The 22,520-nt window shown below is 43.7% G+C and overlaps 1 protein-coding gene across 2 annotated transcripts in view; it reads left to right on the top strand.

Annotated features, from left to right (window-relative positions):
- Positions 1–22,520, top strand: part of VIRMA (vir like m6A methyltransferase associated) — an 83,226-nt gene that overhangs the window by 14,291 nt on the left and 46,415 nt on the right. For both annotated transcript variants that reach the window (XM_038745237.1, XM_038745238.1), the window contains exons 3-8: positions 3,569–3,655; positions 5,151–5,199; positions 8,323–8,491; positions 11,074–11,196; positions 11,335–11,616; positions 18,394–19,543. In XM_038745237.1, the coding sequence (XP_038601165.1) occupies positions 3,569–3,655; positions 5,151–5,199; positions 8,323–8,491; positions 11,074–11,196; positions 11,335–11,616; positions 18,394–19,543 (1,860 nt within the window). The remainder of the gene's footprint in view (positions 1–3,568; positions 3,656–5,150; positions 5,200–8,322; positions 8,492–11,073; positions 11,197–11,334; positions 11,617–18,393; positions 19,544–22,520) is intronic.

Raw genomic sequence — 22,520 nt, forward strand, 5'->3', positions numbered from 1 at the left:
TGCGTGTGCTCATTACGTCCAGTAGCAGAATTAGGGAACCTTTTTCGGAGAGGACGCTTCCGTCTGGACAGAGTGCAGTGTGGTGTTGGAAAAAATACCTTTGTTTAAGCGTGCGACATCAGGCACAGAGTGAGTAGTAGTAAGGCACGAGTTTTCCTTAACGTGAATTTGGGGTTCTTCAAAGAATGCAACACTCAGGTTATTGGAAAACTGACTGGCTTTAAGCTCGCATCAAGTGGATGTTGCGTTACATTGAGGTTTCTAAAATTTTCTTGGAGAAAAACTGGTAGGTAATAAACTTTGTGTAGCTGAAAGACGTTATTTAGGATTTGGTTAATGTAGAATAGGTAACAGTCGTATCACTCTGTTGGTGTTTAAAGCACGTAAAACGGCAGATGTTTTTCCACCCTATCACGTCCTGGGTGGTAGTCAATCAATCAATCATATTTATTGAGCGCTTACTGTGTGCAGAGCACTGTACTAAGCGCTTGGGAAGTACAAGTTGGCAACATATAGAGACAGTCCCTACCCAACAGTGGGCTCACAGTCTAAAAGGGGGAGACAGAGAACAAAACCAAACATACTAACAAATTAAAATAAGTAGAATAGATATATACAGGTAAAATAAATAGAGTAATAAATATGTACAATAGTCATATTTGTTGATGCAGAAACTCATTTTTCAAGTCGTGGGTGTCAAAGTGTATTTTTTTGTCATCTTCAGGAATGATGCGTGAAAGTAAATATGTTGTCAGGTAGTACGGGAAATAATCTTTCGCCATGTGTAGGGTGAAGCTGTCTTCAGTAGACATACATAAATACATAACCTAGGCAGCACACTGATGACATAATGATAGACAAGGGACTGGACAACTGTATCAAAAAGGCCAGCACATCCTTTGGGAGACTGTCAAACAAAGTGGTATCAAGCCTTGTCAAATGTTGTCCATCTTCCTCTTTAATACTTCTGTTAGTGATATTTACAGAATTATTTAACATTGAATGGCCAGAAAAGACTGAAAATAGTCAGCTTTTTAGCATTGAAGCTTTGCACAGCTGAGCTGGTTGGGACTCGTGAGAGGAATCAATCGGTCAATCATATTTATCGAGAGCTTTCTTTGTGCAGAGCACTGTACTGATCGTTTGGGCAAGTACGGTATAACAGACACATTCCCTGCCCACAACAAGCTTATGGTCTAGAAGGGGTGACGGCCATCAATAGAAATAAAATAAATAAATAAATTATGGGTATTTCCATAAGCGCTGTGTGCCAACTTGTACTTCCCAAGCGCTTAGTACAGTGCTCTGCACACAGTAAGCGCTCAATAAATACGATTGATTGATTGATTGACCCGGAGGGAGGATGAATAAAGGGAGCAAGTCAGGGTGATGCAGAAGGGAGTGGGAGAAAAAAGGGAAAGGGAAGGCCTCGAATGAATCCATGAATCCATGACTGAGGGGTACCCAAGCCACTACTGTTTCCTGATGGGAAAATGGGAAGCCAAAACAAGGAGAATGGTGAAAATGTTTTAAAAAGTACAGTAACGACGTCCCGTCCCTCCAAAAACTGGAAGTGACTTGGTGCAGATGGGCCGAGAGGCAAGGAGGGTAAAACCCAAACAGCCCCAGGCCCACATTCCCTGCCCACAACGAGCTTATGGTCTAGAAGGGGTGACGGCCATTAATAGAAATAAAATAAATAAGTAAATTATGGGCATTTCCATAAGCGCTGTGGGACCGGGAGGGAGGATGAATAAAGGGAGCAAGTCAGGGTGATGCAGAAGGGAGTGGGAGAAAAAAGGGAGAGGGAAGGCCTCGAATGAATCCATGAATCCATGACTGAGGGGTACCCAAGCCACTACTGTTTCCTGATGGGAAAATGGGAAGCCAAAACAAGGAGAATGGTGGAAATGTTTTAAAAAGTACAGTAACGATGTTCCATCCCTCCAAAAACTGGAAGTGACTTGGTGCAGATGGGCCGAGAGGCAAGGAGGGTAAAACCCAAACAGCCCCAGGCTCTGTAACTGTCAAACATGGCAACCTTTTTGTGTGCACAGTTTGGTCAGCCACGTGTCCTTGCAGGTGAATCTCATCATCATCCTCACCAGTATTTAAAATCTCAACGTACTGGGGTGTTTTTAATGCGAGGTGATGGTACGCTTTTAATGAGAAGCTACTTTTAGGTAGCCAACAAAGCGGGTCAAATACTTTGACTAGCCAGTGATGAGTTTTAAGGGTATTAAACACTGTAATAAAAATAATGATAATGATAGCATTTTTATTAAGCGCTTACTGTGTGCAAAGCTCTGTTCTAAGCTGCTGGGGAGTTTACAAGATGATCAGGTTGTCCCGTGAGGGATTCACAGTCTTAATCCCCCTTCTAGACTGTGAGCCCACTGTCGGGTAGGGACCGTCTCTCTATGTTGCCAACTTGTACTTCCCAAGCGCTTAGTCCAGTGCTCTGCACACAGTAAGCGCTCAATAAATACGACTGAATGAATGAATCCCCATTTTGCAGATGAGGTAATTGAGGCACAGAGAAGTGAAGTGACCTGCCCAAAGTTACACAGCGGACAATTGGCTGAGCCGGGATTTGAACCCGTGACCTCCGACTCCAAAGCCCGGGCTCTTCCCATCGAGCCACGCTGCCTCTCTGTAATAGAGGCGTGTTAAATAGGATGGCTAAGTGGGAATGAAATTGGTTTTACTGAGGTTTTAAGCAGGAGTGCGCAATGCTGTGAGGTACTTTTCCTGTGGTCCAAACCATCTAGACCTTATTCTTTTATACATTTGACAGAAAACATATCGTGCAACTCATTTTTCACTGGGGTTAACAGACTGGGAGCCCACTGTTGGGTAGGGACTGTCTCTATATGTTGCCAATTTGTACTTCCCAAGCGCTTAGTACAGTGCTCTGCACATAGTAAGCGCTCAATAAATACGATTGATGATGATGATGATGAAAACAGAATTTAATTCACCCTTTCAAGATCATGAGGCCTAGCCATCCTGCGTACTTCAGATCTGATGTTTAGTGATCTCAGAGCAATTTGGAAGTAGTCTTTCTTTTTAATAGAGTGTCTGCCCCATACGTATGGGAGCTGTTTCAATTCATCCAAGTTACAAGTGACATGTAATGAAGTTGATTTGTTTCGATTTGATTTGAGAAGGGCACTAAGCCCTCATTTCCTCTTCTCCCTCTACCGTCTGCATCACCCTGACCTGCTCCCTTCATTCATCCCCCCCTTCCCAGCCCCTCAGCACTTATGTACATATCAAGCGCTTAGTGCAGTGCTCTGCACACAGTAAGCGCTCAATAAATACGATTGATTGAATGAATGAATACCTGTCATTTATTTATTTGTATTCATATCTGTCTCTCCCTCTAGATTGTAAGCTCAAAAAACCCCCTAAAAACCCAACCCAAAGCGATTCCAAAGTTATAGCCAAAAGGCAAATACTTTCTACAGGGATGATAATAAGCAAATTTAGCTATTTTAAGCATTTCAGAAGTAGTTTTTGAAGGATTTAATTTACCAGTCCTCATCTTTGTTTTTTTTTTTTCCAGAGAGACGTCTCCTCATACATTTCAATTGGATTTGTTCTTCAATAATGTCAGTAAGCCTAGTGCCCCAGTTTTTGACAGGCTGGGAAGGTAAGTATTTGCTAAGTAAGTTACCTACCAAGTATTTGGGCATTTTCCTAAGGCTATTTTATTCTGATGTACTCTTTCAGGTGCTTAGCACAGTGCTGTACACACCGTCCTTATTAAATACCACTGAAGATAAGGCACTTAATACGGCTTCCATCTGTAGAAGGGTGCTGTGCACACCATGCTTATTAAATATCACTGAAGATAAGGCACTTAATACTACTTGTAACCTCCTCAGCGCTTAGAACAGTGCTTTGCACATAGTAAGCGCTTAATAAATGCCATTATTATTATTATTATTATTCCATCTCTAGAAGGGTAACATTAATTTCTTTGGGGCCAAAAAATAAATGATGCGTTTCATGGATAACTGGAGACTTTGTCGAACTCTTCGGTTCCTAAATGAAAAAGTGAATTTGCCCTTTTAAGACAAAATTTTCAAATAAAGGCGTTTGAAATTAGTTTTCGTAAATAATTTGTTCATTTGTAATATTCTCAAGTTGGCAAGTTCCTATAGTTTTGTCTTTATGTGTTGTGCAGCCGGAAGGAATGCTTTTCTGTAAAGGGCTGTAAAAATGTATATTTTTGTATTAAACTGCTTTTGTAAGAACCTGAAGGACTCAGGTTCTAATCCCGGCTCTGCCACTTCTCTGCTCTGTGACCTTGGACCAGTCACTTCCCTTCTCCGTGCCTTCTACCTCAGATGTAAAATGAGATTTAAATTGCGAGCCCCATATCTTGTATCTACCCCAGTGCTTAAAACAGTGGCTGTCATATAGTGCTCAACAAATATCATAAAAGAAGACAACATGTTTCTCAGGGTGTGCCTACTGTATGAAAATTATTTTCCTGTTACCCTTCAACAGTCTGACGTTAGAGACAGAAAGAGAGATCTAATTTCAGAACTATGTTGAAAACACTGACGTCGTTAAAAACCACAGAACCAATGAATGGGTAAATTTAGAACTTGCCGAGGAAGAGAAACCAATACTTTCCAATTGGGAAAAAAAACCCCAGGAATATTAATATTTTATTAAGGTGAAAGAAACAAAGGGACGGGGTGTTAAAATTTTGAAAGTCCTTTCCTCCTCATGCTTGTTGGAAGTATAGCAGTCCCTCTAACACAGTAACTGCTTTTCATTGAAATCTCTGGTGTGGTGGTGTATTCTATTAGCTCTGAAGCACAGCATTTTGAAACTTTAAATTATTCTGGTGAAGAAAAACTGGATAAACAATTACCTACTAGAGTGAAACGCAATTTTGAGATTTCTGTAATGTAGGCACTTGTCGTATACTACTTGTAAAGGCTTTTCTTGGTTCTGCCATATTTAAAAAAGATATACTACCTAGTATGTTGATATATTCAGTGATCTAAAACATATCTTGACAGATCTGTAATGTTTTAGTATTGAATTGTTTTAAATGGCAAATTATTTTAGATTTTAAAAACCGTTAATGCGTACACACCTGAAACTGATTATTGTAACTCTTTTGGCAGCCTTGAATATGATGAAAACTCCTCCATCATCTTTAGACCCAATGCAAAGGTAACTGTCATAAAAGTGCGGGTCCTTTTTCCTTTGTCATTTTTAAAGCCCTAAAATCCTCTTGCTGGGTTTTTGTTTGGGGTTCTTATTTTTGCCCCAGTTTAGAATCTTTCAAGTGAGTGTTAAGATGCTCTCCACTTAAGGCATTGCTACGCATGGCCTGTAACCTATCTGTAATGTATTGAATTGTAGTGTTTTATCAGATTAGCCTGATTTCTATCCCCCAAAATTGATTTTTAAAATTCGTTATAGTCCCTCAAATCTGATAATATGTAAAAATTAAGGGTTTCTGAACACGTCACTGTCAAAATGAATTGAAGTTGATCTAACCCATTTGCGTGAGGGATTACCCATTCCTCCGCTATCGTCAGAATAATCGACATGATTTTGGGAATGTGACCGATGAAAGGTTTGTTTATTTTTAACACTCTTTCAGAAATCTTTTCTAGGGGAGCTTTTCTTTTCACTCGATAAAGAGTCTGGCTCTCCTTGATAATGTATCTGTGGTCACTCTTTGCTTAACTCTTTTTCCTATATATAGCTTTCACCTTCAAACCCAATTTGGAAATAGTTAAAGGCTATTCGATCCAAAACCCTAAATTAACTAAAGGCCCATTAGTATTGCTCTGTGTCAAGTATTCATTTACCTGTTCGTGATATTTGCAAGCATCAGAAAGGAGAAATATTGCCCCCCAAATTTACCACGCACATGTTTTGTATGTGAATCATAAAAATAAACATTAGCATAAAACCAGATCATTAGTCTCTGAATTGTGTTATTTTAACCCAATTTACCCGACCACCTTGAAACCCCAGGAGACTTTATTAGAAGAAGTAGGCTAATAATGAAGGATGGATCCATGTTTGGTGGCTCTCTCTACTCTGCTGGAATCTTCCGGCATGCTGTGACCTAAACAACAATTTGCCTTCACTGGCTCCATTTGAGGAAGAACAGAGGAGAATCTGTGTAGAAATCTGGGAAGTAAAATATATGCTATTGTAACAGTTGCGCCTTTTTTCAGTGGGAAAATTTGTCGGTTAATAAAAATAATTCCTCAATTGCCATCATATCCTAATGGAGGGAGGGAGGTTAAAATGAGGAAAGTGTGATCTAGTGTAGTAATTTCCAACATTCCTTTCCTTTCCTGGGATCTTTGAAATAGGATATTGGTCCACTGCAGTCTTTTCAGGCAGAAAGGCAGGAACATTTTATCTTTTTAAGACCGCTCACATTATCAATTTCCTTCAATTCCTCTCTTGTTTTTCCTCCCCAAGAAAGATCGTTTGGCCACTTTGGTTCCACAGTGGGAGGGAAAAATACATTCTTTGGGTCTCTTCATTGTCTTTCTTATTCCCTCTCCCTCCCCTCTTCCAATTCCTTTGGCTCATTTTTTTTTTCAGTAGGGGACACAGAACAGTTTTCCATTGCATAAATACAAAGACCAGCATGGCATTTTGTGGCATACATCAAACTACTTCATTTTCCCCCACTAATAAGTTGGACTAGCGGGAATAGTATATTCCTGTATATATCTGTATATATGTTTGTACGTATTTATTACTCTATATCTTGTACATATCTATTCTATTTATTTTATTTTGTTAGTAATTTTGGTTTTGTTCTCTGTCTCCCCCTTCTAGACTGTGAGCCCGCTGTTGGGTGGGGACTGTCTTTATGTGTTGCCGACTTGTACTTCCCAAGCGCTTAGTACAGTGCTCTGCATACAGTAAGAGCTCAATAAATATGATCGATTGATTGATTGAATAGGCAGTAAAATTTTGAAGGAGGAGCGGGAGGAAGGGTTTGATGAAACAATGTTGGAGAAAGAATGGGATGGAAAAGAAGGAAGGGATAGGAGTAGAAAAAATAAAAAAGAGTATTTGTGGAACTCTTCCTGTAATGACAAGCAACTGCAGTAGAGGAACACCTCCTCAAAGGCATAGGTATTCTCAGGGATGAAACGTGTGTCCGATTTATGTAGCCTGATCTTGCATCCCCTAATCCTTTCTAGTTTGGACTCTCCAAATTTGGTGGTGGAAGTTTTAGCCCTCTCCCGAAGGATCTTTTGGGAGAGAAGAGTTGGGGAACGACTATAAACTTCCTCTGGGCAATGGACTCAGAGACCTGAATTTCAACCTGAGTTGCCGAAATTCAATCCAATTTCATCCTGTATCGATGCTCCGTGTAACTTTGAGCACCTCTGTCTCATTTACGTTCGCTCTGAAACGGTAACCGAACTCCTTGCCACTTACCGTAGTCCTCATTTGTCCTTGAAGGAAATTCCTCTGAAGGTGAATGGATGAATGAACGAATACGGGTGTAGGCGAGTGGTGGAAACGATCGCACAGTGCCTGCGTAGAGTTGGTTGTCTCCCTCTTCTAGACTGTGAGCCCACTGTTGGGTAGGGACCGTCTCTGTATGTTGCCAACTTGGACTTTCCAAGCGCTTAGTACAGTGCTCTGCACACAGTAAGCGCTCATAAATGCGATTGAATGAATGAATGAATAGTCCGAACACTATTTTCACGTTGGCTTCCTCGAATCGGGATTCTCTCGAACCTTTTGTTGTAATCAAACTGCTCCTCTGATTCCAGCGCGTCAGGTCACCCTGGCTGCCACCGATCTATCTATCTAGCAGAGAAGCAGTGTGGCTCAGTGGAAAGAGCCGGGGGCTTTGGAGTCAGAGGTCATGAGTTCAAATCCCGGCTCCGCCAATCGTCAGCTGTGTGACTGGGCAAGTCACTTCTCTGAGCCTCAGTCACCTCATCTGTAAAATGGGGATGAAGACTGTGAGCCCCCCGTGGGACAACCTGATCACCTTGTATCCTCCCCAGCGCTTAGAACAGTGCTTTGTACATAGTAAGCGCTTAACAAATGCCACCAGTATTATTATTATCATCTCAGTAGCCGACCGAGTTGAAAATTGTCACTTGATAATGCTCCAGAGAGGCTAAGCGGGGGGGCTCTGAAACATTTGTAAAATATTCAACCTTTCCAAAGGGACATTTCTAATGTTTTGCCCGCACGTTTGACTGGATAATCGTGGTGAGTGAAAAGACTATGATTTGCTTAGTTTGATTTCTGGCGGACAAATGAACTGTTTCTTTTTTTAAAAAAAATCAGGTAAATACCGACGGGTTGGTTTTAAGAGGCTGGTACAACTGTCTGACGCTAGCGATATACGGATCAGTCGACAGAGTAATAAGTCACGACAGAGACTCTCCACCACCACCTCCGCCGCCTCCGCCACCTCCCCAGCAACAGCCCACGTTGAAAAGGAACCCGAAACACGGTGAGATTTTTCAGTATTGTTTGGAGACAGGAAGATTTACTTGATTACGTTTCCCCCAGACAACCAACCTAGTATGCGGTCTTTTAATTTATCATCATCATCATCATCAATCGTATTTATTGAGCGCTTACTATGTGCAGAGCACTGTACTAAGCGCTTGGGAAGTACAAATTGGCAACATATAGAGACAGTCCCTACCCAACAGTGGGCTCACAGTCTAAAATTTATCTTGAATAAAGTATTAAGTGACTGTTTCCTTCTTTCCCCTTTCTCTACCTCCTTCCAGGAGAGCGTTTTTGTGTTGGTCTTTCCCTTCCGAACTCATATAAAGGGCGCTAGGTTGTCTAAATAGGAAATCAGGTGGGCCAAAAAAATAGTTTGAAGAGGATCTCACTAGGGAGCTGAAGCTAATTCTGAAAAACCCTTCAAGTCAGGAAGTCAGCCAGTGCATCTTTAGCCTCCGACCCCATCTTCTAGACCGTGAGCCCGTTGTGGGCAAGGATTATCTCTATTTGTTGCTGAATTGTACTTCCCAAGCGCTTAGTTCAGTGCTCTGCACACAGTAAGCGCTCAATAAATGCGATTGAATGATTCCCAAGCGCTTAGTTCAGTGCTCTGCACACAGTAAGCGCTCAATAAATACGATTGAATGAATGAATCTCTGAACTCACGTGATGATTTTGGGGTTGAGGAGCATTCAGGATAAAAAAGAGGTAATTGAGAGGCACAGTTGTCATTTACCAAATCCAGAAAGGTGTGGACAGGGTTTCCATCCCAAATGCCACCTTCAGATCTGGGGACATGCAATTAAAGCCTGAAGGTGGTAGATTGAAATCAAGAGAATCGTGGCCTAATAGAAAGAGCCTGGCCCTGGAAGGAAGAGGAAATGGGTTGTAATCCTGCTCTGCCAGCTGCCTGTTGTGTGACCTTGGGCAAGTCACTTAACTTCTCTGTGCCTCAGTTTCCTCATCTGTTAAAGTGGGGTTCCAATATGTATTCTCCCTCCTACTTTGAACTTGAGCCTCATATGAGACAGGGACTGTGTCTTTTTGTGTTCTAAAAAAAAGACCAAGACTGTGAGCGTGATGTGGGACAGGGACTGTGTCCAACCTGATTTAGTTGTATCTCCCCCCGTCAGTGCTTAGTAGAGCGCCTGGCAACTACCAAGTGCTAACAAATGCTGCCATTATTATTATTATTATTATTATGTTCTTACTATGTGCCAGGCACTGTACTAAGTGCCGGGGAGGATATAAGATAATTGGGTTGGACACAGTCTCTGTCCCCAATAGGGCTCACAGTCTTAATTCCCATTTTTCAGTCGTAACCGAGGCACAGAGAAGGGAAGTGACTTCCCCAAGGTCCCTCAGCAGACAGGTGGTGGAGCCAGGATTAGAACTCAGGTCCTTTTGACTCCCGAGCTTGTGCTCTATCCTCAAAGCCACACTGACCTGATTACCTTGTATCCAGTCCGGCGCTTAGAACGGTGGCATCTAATCAGTGCTTAACAAATACCATAATAATAATAATCCTAGGAGTAGAGAACATATGAGATTCAGTCCTCTAGTAGTTTCAAGAAGGGTTTGAATAAATTCATAGATGAAAGGTCTGTAATGGGTTTTTTGAGGGAAAATTAGGGGTGGTAAAGGGAAACATTTAGAAGTGACAAAAAGATTTAAACGGTTAAGACGATTCCTGGATAATAGGCCTGATGTGGATTATTAGACATTAGGGTCAGGTTCACACCAAGCCTCTCCACAGGGTGTTCTTTGGTTTTAATAATATAGGTTTTTCTTTTCTTGAAATACCTAATTGAGGAAAACGTATCTTTGTGGTACACAAATTATTTGGATAATCTACTCTTGTTGAGCTCATATAATGGGTTATCAATGGATGGACACTCATTCATTCATTCAGTCATTTATTGAGCACTTACTGTGTGCAGAGCACTGTACGAAGCGCTTGGGAAGTACAAGTTGGCAACATATAGAGACGGTCATCATCATCTTCGATCGTATTTTTTGAGCGCTTACCGTGTGCAGAGCACTGTACTAAGCGCTTAGGAAGTACAAGTTGGCAACATATAGAGACAGTCCCTACCCAACAATGGGCTCACAGTCTAGAAGAGGGAGACGGACAACAAAACAAAGCATGTGGACAGGTGTCAAGTCATCAGAATAAATAGAAATAAAGCTAGGTGCACATCATTAACAAAGTAAATAGAATAGTAAATATGTACGAGTGAAATAAATAGAGTAATAAATCTGTACAAACATATATACGGGTGCTTTGGGGAGGGGAAGGAGGTAGGGCGGGGGGGATGGGGAGGAGGAGAGGAAAAAAGGGGGCTCAGTCTGGGAAGGCCTCCTGGAGGAGGTGAGCTCGTGAGCCAATTCAATTCAGTGTAGCTTCTCAAATGTAAATTTATTGGCAAACTGCTCATCGAGAAACAGGCAAATTCTCTTGACTCTTGCAATACGGTGGGCTGATAATGGGTGGCGTGTATAAGAATTGGTGCGGGGAACGGGGGGCGTTTAGATGTCGTATACAGATGAAATATTGGTTTTTCTCTAAAAATGCAGCAGACGGAGATAAAGAAGATCAATTCAACGGAAGCCCCCCGCGGCCCCAACCCCGGGGACCCAGAACTCCGCCGGGCCCCCCTCCCCCGGACGACGACGAAGATGAGCCGATGCCTGTCCCAGGTATAAAAGAAATCAGTGCTGCTTCTCTGGGACGAGGACTGATTAATACAGCCGGAAGAAGCAGTGGTGGTACTGCTGTTTCTGTGGTTTGAAAGACTCCACCACTCTAATCTTTGACAATCTCCTGACTCTTTGCAGTAGTTGGCGAGAAGGAGGACGAAGCGCCTCACCGAGAAGACTACTTCGAGCCCATCTCCCCGGATCGCACGTCAGTTCAGCAAGAGGGGCAGTACTCCGATGAAGGGGAGGTGGAAGAGGAACAGCCGGAAGAAGGAGAGGATGAAGAAGAAGATGTGGAGGTTGAGGAAGACGAGGAGGAGGAGGAGGAGGAGGAGGAGGATGGGCGGACAGTTGAGAGCATCCCCGAGGAGGAGGAAGATGACGATGAGGTAGATGGTGAAGAGGAGGAGGAAGTCGAAGGTAAGCAATTTAGCAAAAGAAGGAAACCTCTGAAATGAGCGAACGCGTGATTCGTGCCCCATAAATGCGTAGGTCTGGTCTGACGGGTTGCAGGTGGAAGGACTCCACAGAAATATCTGTATATCTCTGATCACAGCTTTGAATTGTAAATGCGTAGTCATTCATTCATTCAGTCGTATCTATTGAGCGCTTACCGTGTGCAGAGCACTGCACTAAGCGCTTGGGAAGGCTGGGTTGCAGGTGGAAGGACTCCACAGAAATATCTGTGTATCTCTGATCACAGCTCCGGGCGCGGCCTTTGAATTGTAAATGCGTAGTCATTCATTCATTCAGTCGTATCTATTGAGCGCTTACCGTGTGCAGAGCACTGTACTAAGCACTTGGAAAGGCTGGGTTGCAGGTGGAAGGACTCCACAGAAATATCTGTTTATCTCTGATCACAGCTCCGGGCGGCCTTTGAATTGTAAATGTGTATTCATTCATTCAGTCGTATCAAGCGCTTACCGTGTGCAGAGCACTGTACTAAGCACTTGGGAAGGCTGGGTTGCAGGTGGAAGGACTCCACAGAAATATCTGTATATCTCTGATCACAGCTCCGGTCGCGGCCTTTGAACTGTAAGTGCGTAGTCATTCATTCATTCAGTGGTATCTATTGAGCGCTTACCGTGTGCAGAGCACTGCACTAAGCGCTTGGGAAGGCTGGGTTGCAGGTGGAAGGATTCCACAGAAATACCTGTATATCTCTGATCACAGCTCCGGTCGCGGCCTTTGAACTGTAAGTGCGTAGTCATTCATTCATTCAGTGGTATCTATTGAGCGCTTACCGTGTGCAGAGCACTGCACTAAGCGCTTGGGAAGGCTGGGTTGCAGGTGGAAGGACTCCACAGAAATATCTGTATATCTCTGATCACAGCTCCGGGCGCGGCCTTTGAATTGTAAGTGCGTAGTCATTCATTCATTCAGTCGTATCTATTGAGCGCTTACCGTGTGCAGAGCACTGTACTAAGCGCTTGGGAAGGCTGGGTTGCAGGTGGAAGGACTCCACAGAAATATCTGTATATCTCTGATCACAGCTCCGGGCGGCCTTTGAATTGTAAATGCGTATTCATTCATTCAGTCGTATCTATTGAGCGCTTACCGTGTGCAGAGCACTGTACTAAGCGCTTGGGAAGGCTGGGTTGCAGGTGGAAGGATTCCACAGAAATATCTGTATATCTCTGATCACAGCTCCGGGCGCGGCCTTTGAATTGTAAATGCGTAGTCATTCATTCATTCGATCGTATCTATTGAGCGCTTACCGTGTGCAGAGCACTGTACTAAGCGCTTGGGAAGGCTGGGTTGCAGGTGGAAGGACTCCACAGAAATATCTGTATATCTCTGATCACAGCTCCGGGCGCGGCCTTTGAATTGTAAGTGCATAGTCATTCATTCATTCAGTCATATCTATTGAGCGCTTACCAGGTGCAGAACACTGTACTAAGCGCTTGGGAAGTACAAGTCGGCAACATATAAAGACGGTCCCTACCCAACAGCGGGCTCACAGTCTAGAGGGGGAGACAGACGACAAAACAAAACACATGGACAGGTGTCAAGTCATCAGAATAAATAGAGATAAAGCTAGATGCCCATCATTATTCGGAGGTAAGAGCAGATACGTATAAGGTAGAGTTAGTTCTAAAATAATTCCATTCAGAAACTTGCAGATCTGTACATGATGGGTAGGTACATTATTGGTTCAGAGTACTTAAATTGTCTTTATTGTTACCCCTGCCGTTTGTTAGGATAGTTTAAGCACAGCCTCGTGTTCTGTAATAATAATAATAATAATAATAATAGTAATAATAATAACAATGGCATTTATTAAATGCTTACTCTGTGCAAAGCACTGTTCTAAGCGCTGGAGAGGTTACCAGGTGATCAGGTTGTCCCACGGGGGGCTCACAGTCTTAATCCCCATTTTACAGATGAGGGAATTGAGGCCCAGAGAAGTTAAGTGATTTATCCGAAGCCACACAGCTGAAAATTGGCGGGGCCGGGATTTGAACCCGTGACCTCTGACTCCAAAGCCCGGGCTCTTTCCCCTGAACCACACTGCTTCTGTGCTTTCAGCTGAGGGTTTGCGGCGTGTGGATTGTATCCGTCTGTTTGGTAACTGAAGAAGGCAAATGGATTATTGCTTGGTATCCTTCAAGCTCTTAAATACCGAATGTGTCTCTGCCTTTGAATTTCCAATTCCCAGTTTGGAAAATGAGAGTCCAGAAGCGAAGGTTTTAAGATTCCTAAATATACCGTGGATGTGGTCCGTCCTAAGGGAAGGAATCTGGGCTTGGGAGACCTGGGCTCCAACCCCGGCACTGCCACTTGCCTGCTTTGTAACCTTGGGCAAGTCATAGAATTCCTGGGCCTCAGTTTCCTCATCTGTCAAATGGGAATTAAGTACCTGTTCTCCTGCTTACTGTAGACTATGTTGTCCCATGTGGGACAGGACTGTTTCTGACCCGATTGCCTTGTATTGACCTTAGTGCTTATCTAATAATAATAATAATAACATTTATTAAGCACTTACTATGTGCAAAGCACTGTTCTAAGCGCTGGGGAGGTTACAAGGTGATCAGATTGTCCCACAGGGGGCTCACAGTCCTAATCCCCATTTGACAGATGAGGTAACTGAGGCCCAGAGAAGTGAAGCGGCTTGCCCAAAGTCACACAGCGGACAGCTGGTGGAGCCGGGAATTGAACCCACGACCTCTGACTCCAAAGCCCGGGCTCTTTCCACTGAGCCCCGCTGCTTCTCTACAAATACCATTATTATTATTGTCACTACTACTATTATTTACCCATCAGGAAAACCGGTCATATTCATCAGTTTCTTTCAGTTTTTTTTTCTATAAGTTGCTGCTGGAATTTTCTGACTCAATTTTTTTTTTTTGGTTTTCCCAATGAAGGTTTCGTGTTCCTTATTTTATGCTTTTATCTTCTTCTTCCTTAAATATCTGAAGGAAGCTAAACATTTGAGAAAGAAATGAGCCCCACAGGGGACAACCTGATCACCTTGTATCCCCCCCGGCGCTTAGAACAGTGCTTCGCACATAGTAAGCGCTTAACAGATGTCATCATTATTATTGTTAAAATGGATTCAGGTTTCCCGTAAAACAGAGGTGTTGTGGAATTTCAAACTCCACCAGTCACAGTCAGTTGTATTTATTGAGCACTCTCTGTGTACAGAACACTGTACTAAGCGCTTGGGAGAGTACAATATAGCAGGCACATCATTCCCTGCCCATAACAAGCTTATGAGCTGCAGTAATAGCAGAAAATTAAGGAGCTTTTCTTTAGCTATAATAAGAATAATGATAATTATGGTATTTGTTAAGCCAAGCACTGGGCAAGCTAATCAGGTTGGACACAGTCCCCGTCCCACATGAGGCTCGCGGTCTAACGGTGCTTGGCACATAGTAAGCGCCTAACAAATACCATCATTATTATTATTATTATTAATCCCCATTTGACGGATGAGGTAACTGAGGCACAGAGAAGTCAAGTGACTGGCCCAGGGTCTCAAAAAAGACAGGTGGTGCAGCCGGGATTAGAACCCACATCCTCTGACTCGAGAGCCTGTTATTCTTGCACTAACTAAGGCCACGCTGCTTCCCATTAATGGGGTCGAACACGCAGCGTCTAAGTGAAACGTAAAAACCAAAGAAGGTTCTCGACTTTGACATTAGGAAAAATTCTTTCTTAATAGGAAATCTGGAGGCGGAATAAAAACAGCATGGTCTGTATCATTGGGGAAGCAGCATGGCACAGTGGAAAGAGCCCGGGCTTTGGAGTCAGAGGTCATGGGTTCAAATCCCGGCTCCGCCAGTTGTCAACTGTGTGACTTTGGGCACAATAAATACGATTGATGAAGTTACTTAACTTCTCTGGGCCTCAGTTCCCTCATCTGTAAAATGGGGATTAAGACTGTGAGCCCCACGTGGGACAACCTGATCACCTTGCAACCTTTCCAGCGCTCAGAACAGTGCTTTGCACATAGTAAGCGCTTAATAAATGCCATTATTATTATTATTATCATATCTTTATACTCTACTATTTCCCCTATCTTTAAAGCACTTTAATGCCTCTCTGTTCCTGTAGACTATAAGTTCCTTGTGGGCAGGCATCATTTCTGAGTGGCGGAATGGATAAAGCACGGGCCTCAGAGTCGGAAGGTCATCAATCAATCATTTCTTTATTTATTACTTATTATTATTAAGTATTGTTAGTAGTATTATTAAGTATTTATTGAGCGCTTACTGTGTGCAGAGCACTGTACTAAGCGCTTGGGAAGTCCAGGTTGGCAACATTTAGAGACGGTCCCTACCCAACAGTGGGCTCACAGGGGTTCTAGTCCCGACTCCGCCACTTGTCAGTTGTGTGACCTTGTGCGAGTCACTTCATATCATCATCATCAATCGTATTTATTGAGCGCTTACTGTGTGCAGAGCACTGTACTAAGCGCTTGGGAAGTACAAGTTGGCAACACATAGAGACAGTCCCTACCCAACAGTGGGCTCACAGTCTAAAAGGGGGATATATCATATCTCTGGGCCTCAGTTACCTCGTCTGTAAAATGGGGATTGAGACCGTGAGCCCCATGTGGGACGGGGGCTGTGTCCAACCTGATTTACTGGGATCCACCCCAGCGCTTAGCACAGTGCCTGGCTCAAAGTAAGCGCTTAACGAATATTGTATTTATTGTTATTACCAACTCCATTATATTGTACTTTCTCCAGTCAATCAATCAATCGTATTTATTGAGCGCTTACTGTGTGCAGAGCACTGTACTAAGCGCTTGGGAAGTACAAGTTGGCAACATATAGAGACAGTCCCTACCCAACAGTGGGCTCACAGTCTAAAAGGGGGAGACAGAGAACAAAACCAAACATACTAACAAAATAAAATAAATAGAATAGATATGTACAGGTAAAATAGAGTAATAAATAAGTAATAGAGTAATAAATAAGTACAGTGCTCTGCTCACAGTAAATGTTCAATAAATACCATTGATAGTGGAAAGAGCCTGTCCCGGGAATCCTGGGACCTGGGTTCTAACCCTGGTTCTGTCACTCGTCTGCTGTGTGACCTTAAGCAAGTGACTTGACTTCTCAGTGCCTGAGTTTTCTTATCTGTAAAATTGCGATTCAGTACTGATTCTTCCTCCGGCTTCGACTGTGAGTCCCACGTGGGATGGGGAATTTGACCTGATTGAATGTATCGGCCCCAGTGCTTAGTGCAGTGCTTGGCACATAGTAAGTGCTCAACCAATATTATTGTTATTATTATTCATTATTATTTCATCTTTGTTCATCTATTCCCAACTGGTTTTTTTTGTTCATTGCTTTTTTAACTGTTCAAATTCAGAAATGGCGTGATTTACATTCTCCTGCATTTAAAGTTAAGATCGTAGTTTTCCTTTCAGTATTCTGTGGTCGCCTAATCTCATTGCAGGAAGTCTCAGCATGCTTCTTCTTTAAGAAGCTATGGCTTTTTTCCATATCCCATCTTTGAAATTTTTACTCTTCAAGAGTAGTCTTTCATTTTCTTAGGGTTAAAGGAAAAAAGAAATTGGGTGGTACACAAAAGAAATTTTCCAAATCCTTAAGCTTCCCATTTTATGAAATGGGGACACTGATTTGGGATAGACTCTGTAATACGTATATTTTGAAAAAGTGAGATAAAATGGGAGAATTTGTTGAACATCATACCTTAGGCCCTGTTCATGCAAATTCTTAACCGATCACAGCCCCCAGAGCCTTTATGTACATATTTTGCAGCGTGGCTCAGTGGAAAGAGCCCGGGCTTTGGAGTCAGAGGTCATGGGTTCAAATCCCGGCTTTGCCGATTGTCAGCTGTGTAACTTTGGGCAAGTTACTTCACTTCTCTGGGCCTCAGTTCCCTCATCTGTAAAATGAGGATTAAGACTGTGAGCCCCCCGTGGGACAACCTGATCACCTTGTAACCTCCCCAGCGCTTAGAACAGTGCTTTGCACATAGTAATCGCTTAATAAATGCCATCATTATTATTATTATTTTGCATTCTCTATTATCCCCTGTTATTCCTATAAAATGCCTTTCTCACCCACTAGACTGGAAGTTCCTTAAGAGCAGGGATTATGTCTTTTCTCAAGTGCATAGACCCCAGTAAGCGTCATCGATGATGAACCCTTCGATTTTGGGACATTCAAAATTGTTGTCCCAACCCAGCACGGTCCATCCGAAAAGTGCGCAATTAAGGAACAGAAAAAGGCATAAAAACAAGTTATTTTTTGAGGGGAGGGATGGAAGACTGAAAACTAAGAAGCGTTTCAGATAAACTTTCCAAAGCCCTGACTTTTTTTAGGTATGTCAGTCCTTCCAAAAGGCCCACCAGCGTATTTAAAAGCGTAGACCACCAGACCCTGTGCTTCCTGATTTCATCTTCATCATCCTCTATTGTATGTGGAGCATAGCCCTTGGGGGAACTTGTAATAGAAGTGAAAGACTCTCGTGGCTTTCAGAGAGCGTCTGGGGTTCAGTCCGATAGTCTTTTGGGTATTTGGTCATCAGAGAGAGCTCCTCCAAACAAATGACTTCATATAAATTATAAGGTACATATTATGAGGAACGGAAAACTGTGGATCATGGTAGATTTCAAGTGTTTAGAGAATTCTGTCCCCTTCAGAGGTCATTCAGAAATCATTTCTCTTAGGTAACACGCCTAGAAGATGATTCTGTGGTATATTCTTAATTTTACAGGAGACGATGGCTATGAACAGATTTCAAGCGATGAAGATGGAATTGCCGATTTAGAGCGGGAAACGTTTAAATATCCCAACTTCGATGTAGAATACACCGCTGAGGATTTAGCCTCCGTGCCTCCGATGACTTACGATCCTTATGACCGCGAGCTTGTACCTCTTTTGTACTTCAGCTGCCCCTACAAGACGACTTTTGAGATCGAAGTTAGCAGAATGAGAGACCAGGGGCCCGATAAAGAGAACTCGGGGGCGGTGGAAGCTTCGGTGAAGTTGAGCGAACTCTTAGAACTGTATCAGGAAGATCGGGGTGCCAAGTGGGTTACAGCTTTGGAAGAAATCCCAAGTTTAATCGTGAAGGGGTTGAGTTATTTGCAGTTGAAGGACGCCAAACAAGATCATCTCGGCCAGTTGGTTGACTGGACCATGCAAGCTTTAAATCTTCAGGTAGCCCTCAGGCAGCCCATCGCCTTAAATGTCCGACAGCTGAAAGCTGGTACCAAGCTGGTGTCCTCGTTAGCAGAATGCGGCGAGCAGGGAGTGACGGGACTCTTGCAAGCGGGCGTTATCGACGGACTGTTTGAACTGCTTTTTGCCGATCACGTATCCTCGTCTCTCAAACTCAATGCCTTCAAAGCCCTGGACGGCGTGATCAGTATGACCGAGGGCATGGAAGCGTTTTTAAAAGGGCGGCAAGAGGTCCATGAGAAAAGCGGCTACCAGAAACTTTTAGAACTCATACTGCTGGACCAGACGGTGAGGGTGGTCACGGCCGGTTCCGCCATTCTCCAGAAATGTCACTTCTACGAGATTCTGTCAGAAATTAAGAGACTCGGTGATCAGCTGGCAGAGAAGACCTCTCCCCTTCCTAATCACAACGAATCCGAGCAGGACGCGGACTCCGGACTGGAGCGGCCAAATCCAGAGTATGAAAACGAAGTGGAAGCCTCCATGGATATGGACCATCTTTTGGAGTCCTCGAATATAAGTGAAGGAGAGATAGAAAAGCTCATTAACCTCCTAGATGAAATCTTCCATTTGATGGAGACTGCCCCTCACACGATGATTCAGCCCCCTGTCAAGTCTTTCCCGACGACAGCGCGTATTACCGGGCCTCCAGAGAGGGATGATCCCTATCCCGTCCTCTTCAGGTAAGACCGGGCTGCTGTGCGAGATTCAGAGCAATTCTGGACTTCCCCCTTTCGATCCCTTTCCCGCTTCGGTTTCTTAGTGTGGGGTGTACGTGCCGTATAGAGGCCTTGGACTACAACAATCAGTAAAAGCCGTTGGAAATATTCAGAGAATGTGCAACAGTAGGAATGTCTGGCATTGGGTCTTCTGAAAAAAGTAATTATGTTTTCAGAATGTACGTGTCCCCCTGGGGTTTTATGTGTGCTTCCTGATACACAGTTGATTTTTTTGAAGATTTGCCGTGAGACCCTGCCCTAAAGAGGTGTTCGGAGCTGTGTCCTAGCCAGGTTTGTGGTAGTGTCACACCACAATCGTCTCTCTTCCAAGAGGCCTTCCGTAACTGACTCCCTCATTTCCCCACCCTATTCACGCCCACGGGCCTTGAAGCACTTTAATACCACAGCCTTGCATCGCTCATTTCCGTAGCCCTATTTTATTTCCCCTATTTTATTTTAATGTCTATCTCCCCGTCTAGACCGTAAGCGCACCTCGTGGGCTGGGATTGTGCCTTCAGACTTCAGTATGTATCTGCAATTTATTTATTTTATTCTCTGTCTCCCTCTCTGGACTGTAAGCTCATTATTGGCCGGGATTGTGTCTGTTTACTGTTGTAATGTACTCTCCCCAGCGCTCGGTAAAGTGCTCTGCACACAGTAAATGCTCAATAAATACGATTGACTGACATTCTCAGTCAGTCGCTGGTATTTATTGAATGCTTCCTATGTGCAGAGCACTGTACTTAATACTCGAGAGGGTAGAGTTGGTAGGTGTGATTCCTGCTCAGGAGGAGCTCTCCTAGGCGCTTAGTAGGCACTCAATAAAAATCACTGATGGATTGATGTGATAGCACCAAGCGCTTAGTACAGTGCTCTGCAGCGTGGCTCAGTGGAAAAGAGCCTGGGCTTTGGAGTCAGAGATCATGGGTTCAAATCCTGGCTCCGTCACTTGTCAGCTGTAGGCAAGTCACTTAACTTCTCTATGCCTCAGTTCCCTCACCTGTAAAATGGGGATGAAGACTGCGAGCCCCCCGTGGGCTTGTAACCTTGTAACCTCCCCAGCGCTTAGAACAGTGCTTTGCACATAATAAGCGCTTAATAAATGCCATCGTCATCAATAAATACGATTGAATGAATGAATAGCAAAGGCCCAGGGATTTCCTTTCTCATCTCCAAGCCGGGGATTCCTTTCTGCCGTGCTTTTTTAGGAGCTGGGGATTTTTCCATCAGGCCTGAAGATTGTGGGATTGTGGGTCTGGGAAGGAGAGAATTTCTTTCAGACTTTCCCCTTTTGCTCACAGGGAACTAAAGAAGGGAATCCCTAATAATAATAATAATAATGGCATTTATTAAGTGCTTACTATGTGCAAAGCACTGTTCGAAGCGCTGGGGAGGTTACAAGGTGATCAGGTTGTCCCACCCGGGGGGCTCACAGTCTTCGTCCCCATTTTACTAATGAGGTAACTGAGGCCCAGAGAAGTGAAGTGACTTGCCCAGAGTCACACAGCTGACAGTTGGCGGAGCCGGGATTTGAACCCATGACCTCCGACTCCAAAGCCCGGCCTCTTTCCACGGAGCCACGCTGCTGCACTTTCAATGAGAATCTCGTTAGCAGAATGTGGCGAGCGAGGAGTGACGGGACTCTCGCAAGCGGGAGTTATTAATGGACTGTCTGAACTGCTTTTTGCCCATCACGTCTCCTCATCCCTCGAGCTAAATGCCTTTAAAGCCCCGGGTAGCGCCATCAGTATGACAGAAGGTATGGAAGCGTTTTTAAACGGGTGGCAAGAGGTGCGTGAAAAAAGTGGCTACCAGAAAATTTTAGAACTCATACCGCTGGACCAGACGGTGTAGCGGTAGAAATAGTTCCAGTTACTCTCCACGCTCTGCACAAAGAGCGGTGGTGGTGGTGGTACTATTTATTGGGCACTTACGGTGGGCAGAGCACTGTTCTAAGCGCTTGGGAGAGTACGGTATAGCAATAGACACATTCCCTGCCCACAACGAGCTTGCAGTCTAAAGAGCGAACTCACCTGGGCGACGGCGAACAAGTGCTCCCTCCCCTGTACCTGGATGTGCTATAGTTGCACTTTTTCTTGCTTGGCAGGTTACACTTCTCATCTACTATACCTGTATATATGTTTGTACATATTTATTACTCTATTTATTTTACTTGTGCATATCTATTCCATTTATTTTATTTTGTTAGTATGTTTGGTTTTGTTCTCTGTCTCCCCCTTTTAGACTGTGAGCCCACTGTTGGGTAGGGACCGTCTCTATACGTTGCCAACTTGGACTTCCCAAGCGCATAGTACAGTGCCCTGCACACAGTAAGCGCTCAATAAATACGATTGATTGATTGATTGGTCTAATAACTCTCGGGGCAGATGATAAATCACGCCAGGAGGTACGGAGCAGGAAGTCAAAGCCTCACCTCCCGACCTGTGACTCTTCGCTTAAGGGAGAGAAAGGAACTTGCTGTTCTTCCTGTGCTTCGTAAGGCTTGGGCTGTGGAAGAGTCAGCCTCTTGGAATCGTAATGATATAGCTATATCAATCAATCAATCGTATTTATTGAGCACTTACTGTGTGCAGACCACTGTACTAAACGCTTGGGAAGTACAAGTTGGCAACATATAGAGACGGTCCCTACCCAACAGCGGGCTCACAGTCTAGAATTTGTCTATATTAGCTATATTTGTCTACACACACCAAGGCTGAACTTTATTTTGCCCTGAGAGCAGGTCTTACTATTAGTCCTGGTCTTACATTTTGGTTCCTCGGTTTGAAAACCGGATCCTCTGAAATTTGGACCGAAAAAGAAACCCGATTTCAAAAGCCATCGTTCCGTTAAATCGCCCTCATCTGAGTTGTGAAATTGAAGGAAGCTATTTTGAATTCCCCTTAGCGCGCTCCCTAGGATTTTTTTTTTAAGTTCTAAA

Source organism: Tachyglossus aculeatus, chromosome 4 (assembly GCF_015852505.1).
Source record: "Tachyglossus aculeatus isolate mTacAcu1 chromosome 4, mTacAcu1.pri, whole genome shotgun sequence".
Classification (NCBI taxonomy): Eukaryota; Metazoa; Chordata; class Mammalia; order Monotremata; family Tachyglossidae; genus Tachyglossus; species Tachyglossus aculeatus.